The sequence below is a fragment of the Mya arenaria genome, chromosome 4 (genome assembly GCF_026914265.1).
Source record: "Mya arenaria isolate MELC-2E11 chromosome 4, ASM2691426v1".
In the NCBI taxonomy this organism is placed as follows: domain Eukaryota; kingdom Metazoa; phylum Mollusca; class Bivalvia; order Myida; family Myidae; genus Mya; species Mya arenaria.
Window position 1 is genome coordinate 23961845 of NC_069125.1, and position 6620 is coordinate 23968464.

At 36.6% G+C, this 6620-nt stretch overlaps 1 protein-coding gene across 1 annotated transcript; it reads left to right on the forward strand.

The window, feature by feature from the left end:
- Positions 1-3187: 3187 nt before the first annotated feature.
- LOC128230704 (pneumococcal serine-rich repeat protein-like) lies at positions 3188-6256 on the forward strand. The gene is made up of 2 exons (XM_052943148.1): positions 3188-3260; positions 5685-6256. Exons 1-2 carry the CDS (start codon positions 3188-3190, stop codon positions 6254-6256), a joined length of 645 nt encoding a protein of 214 aa, XP_052799108.1.
- The last annotated feature ends 364 nt before the right edge of the window (positions 6257-6620 follow it).

The window sequence follows — 6620 nt, forward strand, 5'->3', positions numbered from 1 at the left end:
ACAGTGCCATTTGTTAATAGACTAGCCGGTGATCCTGGTTCTCATTCTGCAGATGAGAAATTTTAGTTGCCGATTATGCCGAGGATGTCATTGAAAGATGAGCAATAGAAGGATCCGGTTATCTCTCGAGTCATACAGATCCTGGGTAGCGCTTTTCCTGCAGAGAAGGATGTGCACTGGAAATACGCAACGCAGCGTCTTCTTCGGGAATAGATCGACTCGTTGTAGACCGTGGAGTCATCTTCCGTAACGCTAACCAGGATAACTTACCAATTCGGCAACTCGTGCTACCGGCAGCTCACCGTGGGACCGTGATTAACGGCATGCACCGAAATGATAGCCACCCAGACAAGGAGAAGACCAAGTGGCTTACTAGGTAACGTTTTTAATGGCCTGGTATGGAGGCAGAGGGTCACTGGTTGCCTAAATTGAATTTATCGGAAAACCCCAATGAAGCCGATTGCTGAGCTTCTGCCTATCGTTACCGAATCACCTATGCAACTTTAGTGTATTAAAGGCCTTAAGGTTGATGATGTAGGCAAAGGTGGCTATGAAGATGTTCTTGTTATAACGGATAATTTCTCTCATTATGCAAAAACCGTCCGTTGCAAGAAATTTACAGTTCATGTCACACCTAAATCCTTATATAAATATATCATTGCTAACTTTTCTCTTCCAAAGCAATTGCATAGAGGCCATGGCCGTACATTTGTTTGTTAGTAGATAAATCTTTGTGTGTTCTTGCATGTGTCTAAAAAGCAAAAACGACATTGTACCATTCGGCCGGAATCGGCAGAAGTTAACGCTTCAATCGGACATTACTTAAGATGTTAGCGACCTTAACGGAAGACAAAAAACTTGACTGGCTGACGTTTTATAGGACCGTTTATTCAAGCCTATAATTTTAACCTATATTTATTTTTGAATGGCACCCTAGGTAAACATAAAGACAAAGATGAGGAGGTTATGAGACCAGAAAACTACGTGCAGCGACTCAAGGCACATACTAATTAGGCCAGAATGAACAGAAACGCGTGGCCATCAAAAAAGCAACCAAGGCGCCAAGGTTCGAGAGAATTTGAATTTTGTATTGACATAATGATATAATTGTGTTTTAATTCGACTCTGGACCCTGGATGTTTGTCTTTGCTATTTCCTTCATGATATACTTTTAGCACACTTCCTCAATTGAGAGAAATTTAATTCAGAAAACCAACAGAGAGCAAAACGCATGCATCTTTTTCACAATAAATGACAGTTACATACAAAGCCAACTCAAAATTGATTAACCAATAAAATATTAATAACGCGGTACGCAGTCAGAAGTGTTAGCTTTTATCGCTGCGTCTATTGCATGCTATGTTCCTCTTTTAAGTTAGAAACAGCAACATTATTTTGTTTACATCAAAGCTAGTCTGCAATTATTATATAGAAAATTCCGACAAAACATTTTGAGTGTAATAAAATGTGAACAGCCATATAAACGTGATTAACGCAAGCGCAAGCCCCATTGCATTTTTCTAATCTATGTAAATGACATGTCTGTTGTTGTCGAATATGAGTTACTGCTTTACACAGATGACTTAGTAAATATTTTAGTCCGGTAAGAGTAAAATTGAAAAAGAAAATATTTGAAAGATTGACCTGAACATTGTTATTCGTTGACTGATATGCAATTCGCTTTCCATGCATCTAGGAACTACTGAGTCTTTTCTACTAGAGTCAACTCCAAAGTCCATCTTGATTTAAAATGTAATGACCAATCTATTAAATCAACGACTTCAGTTTAATATCTTGGAGTTACCATTGATCTAAGTGTGTCCTTCAATCACATGATAAGGTCTATAATATGAATCAAATGCAAGGATCTTAGAAATGAATCCCCCACAGTACATACAAAGAAACTAATGAGTACTTTCGCGTCGAGTTGACTATGCACATCGGCTTGGTTTAACAGTATAACCCACAGTCTTGTCAAATCGTCAATGAAATCCCTAGAAAGGCAGGGAAAAGCACTAACATTGGCACACATGTGACGAAAGGCCTAACAAACATTATAAGCCCTTGACATATTTGGTATTTTTCCCAAATTAACGAACATTTTAAGCAGTGTCAAGCATTTTAATTTAAACTATGTGTGTTCAAACATATGTTGACCCAATTTGTTATAAACTTAACGGTATTGAACATATTGATGCAGTAGAAAAGAAAAAAAAGCACAGTTAAATTACTTTATATTGTGGCCAAAGAAACAATCAAAATTAATTGAAATTGTTGACCATAAATGCTCCGTCCATTAATAAGGCGTTTAATTAAGGATGTTCAAAAGTGTCTTATGAATGGCGTTCAAGACAATACACAAGGTCCGTCTTTTTAACCAAATATGGGATTTCCAAACTGTGAAAATAAAGGTTTCTCATGAATAATGAACTCTTAAAGCTTAAAAAAAGACAAAAATCCTGTTTAAGGTAGCCAATCTACTGTCTTTCTTTGGATATCTGTTCTGGAGAATGTCTGCTGAAAACAGTGGACTTGAGAGAGGTTTGTGTTGTCTTGCTTAGCACCAAGCTACGAACGTTGTGTATTGGCCTTTGCCCGCCCCTGCTCGATATTCTTCACAGTTTTAATAACACTTGTATCTACGACATGTCTACTATCTAACACAAGAAGATACCCGAGAGGTTATTGAATGGGTTTCCATGTCTTCAATGGTATCGTTCAATTGGAAAACATGTGTCGTAAACCTTTTTTGTCGCGCATAATCGCAAAATTAAAGACCTTTACATTGCTCATTTTTCAACAAATTCATGCAATATTAAAATTCATGCACAGCTCATGCTACTTAACGACAAAACACCACCCAGCGCAACCAGTGACAGACCTTTTCAGCGAGTGCTGCTGTTCCGCCATCACCTTTTATGAGATTAGTATTCTGCTAATGTGTTTGGTCAAGTGCAGTTTTGTGTACAACAAACATACCTTTTAAATACTGATGAACAGCGTTTGAGGTTCTCTGTTCTAGAACAACCATATCAATACTATGTTCAGGCAATCACCAACGAGTATTATTTGGATGATCAAGAGTAAAAACCCAATGGACCAGAAACAAAAAAGCTTACTTGAACAAAGCAAAACCACCCTTGTGCAATATTTAACAAACAATATCATGGTAATTTTAAAACTCAGCATGATAAACCATAAAGAGAAGAAAGAGAGGCCAAATGCGCTGTTACGGATCTCTGGTTCAACTCAGGCAGAAAGTACCCTATACAAACGACAGTCCACGGTACATCCTGTAACCTGATGCGTATCGAAGGTTTTGTCAACATATGAGGCCTTAAAAAAGGACCCTACATTACCAGCCGTTAGTGCATTTACCTGTTCTAGAGCATGTGTCTAACAACTAATTACCAAAAGCTTGCAGTCCTGCAATTTCAAAAGGCAACTCACAAAACATTACAAAAAACAGAGTTTGTCATAAACATATACGGCTAGGTCCACTGAATTTGTTTTGCAATTGCATACAGACGTTGATCACATGCAATAACAGGTGTTCGGTCAAGATTAAGAAAAATGTTGTTCTTATAATAGACATTGTGTTATAAATCATAGCTACTGATTTGGCTGCAAAAAAACGGACGGCGAGCGCTTACATGCACATTCTAGAATACAGTTTCTAAATGATGGGATAACGCCGAAATTCAAAATATGCATGAAATTAACATATCTCCATGTATATCAATTACCAATTATCAAATATATTATTTTTAAAATGCTTTATTTAAATCTTTCAATAGCTAGTTTTATAAGACATTATAAAAACATATGTGTTCATAATTACTTAGTACATTTAAGGAATGAATTGCGGGGTCGATGTCATTATCGGGGTATGAACGCAATTGGGCTGGTCTAAGTGTGTGGAGTCCGAAGGACTCCACGCGTACTTTGATCAGCCCAATTGAGTTCATACCCCGATCTATACCCCACAACAGGTAAACACAGATATTTGCACAAAGAACAATATACAGTATAAATAATGAAGCAAATCCAATAAAGAACCATGCCACGAACACGGGAAGCCGTTCGTGAGTAACCATCTGGTTAACAAATACTTACAATACACATTTAATCGAGCTGATGTCCATGAGACACCCTTCGGTAAGGCGCTTAGAAAATGGCTACGATCGAAAAAGTGAAATGAGTTCGCTCATTACAGGCGGAATAATATGTATAATATGCCTCGATATACGTTTTCAAAAAAGCATTCACTTCGTACATTTGTTTCTCAGTAAATTATTTAATAATTAAATATACTTTCATTTTTAAGGAAATTTTAGAATTGTTTAGAATCGATTAATCATTTATAGATGTAACAACTTATAACCGATTAACAACTGTAAACAATGTTCTTAGTTTTTCGCCGTTTCCGAGCGGTTGCGTATATATACTTGTCGTCATTTTCTGACATAAGCTGCATTTTCAGGAATATGCAAAATGTACCAGTTAGAGCTTTTCGATGTCATCTATAAATCAACAAGACGTTATTGCTTTGACGACATATTTCACCACGATGAACCATAATGTTGAAATACAACGCTCATAGGAATTGCGAAATGCGATATTGCTTTATGGTTTCAGATTTCAGACTTTGGCAATGCATCATTCATCATTAAATGGCGTTGGATGTATCGAACACAGATTACATAATAAAACATTTATCAAGTGGGTGTATTGTTCGTATTGTTTAGTTTCCCATACAATTTATACATGTTACAACTGCTCGTAACTCGGCACTGCTATTGACAACCAAAGGTTTTTGGGATTAATAATGTTTCACGGAAACGTGACACCAAAAAATTCGAACAGGGAGGCGGTAGCGACAGCAGCAGTTAGTTCGGTTTGTTTTATTAACTACAATGGAAAGTGAAATGAACCTGCAAATATACATGATCATGTTTATGTCATGATTTTCAGTGGTAAACCAGTTAGCAAAGGATTTGATGTGAAGTTTATAATAGTTGGTGTTGTTTTCTACAGCACTTGGTTTATTTCCTGTCAGTTAGTTAGGTTTTGATATTTTAACCTTATGCTTCACGTATTGTTTCTTTGGTATGGCCTTATCTCTGAAATAAAGCTTTTTCTCTCAGACAAATATAAACGTCTCTATACGCCAGTGGCAAAACCACAAAAAGTCTTTACGAGAAAACAAACTTAATGAGGTCGCTATGTTTTAAAAAAGGATAAAACCGGTTCTCTTTAATTTCCAAAGTTTAAAGTGTAAAGCAACACACGAACATTATAAACATTCAGGTCACTGCTCCAATAATCTTTCGTAATAGATTGTTGATTATTGGCATTGACGGCTACCATGTTTTCATGGGTGTGTTATGTGTCTGTTTGACCTTACATATCCAAACCGTTTAGCTCACTTAGTACTTGTTGGATGTTTAAACCTCTATGTACTGTTGACAAAGGCTGTATAACCATGTATGCGATACAAATCGGTTATGAGCTAATTATTGAACAAATCACGATGACAAAACTAAATAAAAAAATATAGGTATTAATATACATGTATGTATTTTTATTAACATGTTGTCTCATATTGTTCGAGCTGTTGAAGAAAACATATATATAAATATATATCACCAGTGAGGATTACAAAACACGTAACTTCTCTATAGCTAGTGCTAGTCACGTACGATCCAGTGAGGATTACAAAACACGTAACTTCTCTACATCTAGTGCTAGTCACGTACGATCCAGTGAGGATTACAAAACACGTAACTTCTCTACAGCTAGTGCTAGTCACGTACGATCCAGTGAGGATTACAAAACACGTAACCTCTCTACAGCTAGTGCTAGTCACGTACGATCCAGTGAGGATTACAAAACACGTAACTTCTCTACATCTAGTGCTAGTCACGTACGATCCAGTGAGGATTACAAAACACGTAACTTCTCTACAGCTAGTGCTGGTCACGTACGATCCAGTGAGGATTACAAAACACGTAACTTCTCTACAGCTAGTGCTAGTCACGTACGATCCAGTGAGGATTACAAAACACGTAACTTCTCTACAGCTAGTGCTAGTCACGTACGATCCAGTGAGGATTACAAAACACGTAACTTCTCTACAGCTAGTGCTAGTCACGTACGATCCAGTGAGGATTACAAAACACGTAACTTCTCTACAGCTAGTGCTAGTCACGTACGATCCAGTGAGCAAACTTTAATAATGATTGATTTAATATAAACGGTTCCTTTTAAAAAAGAAATACTTCTGTAACAATATTTTTTTTCTATTTATTGGTCCTTAGCCAATTCTTCATCGTATTTTTTTCAGAAACTAGTTTCGTTTCAACCTATTTAAACTGTTTGTTTTACGTTGTACACTTCGATCCCATTACACAAATTCTACAGTTTTAAATGCTATTTTTTAACACATGACAAAACATCAAATCATGGATATGCATTTTCAGACCATTGGCTACTTTCCAGGTTTAACGCTGAATGGTTTGCTGCTGAATATGTTTGATGTATTAGATCTATTTTTTGTTTACATTTTCACCACATTGTTTTACTCCTAAATCGATGTGGGCACCTTATTGAATACAAAG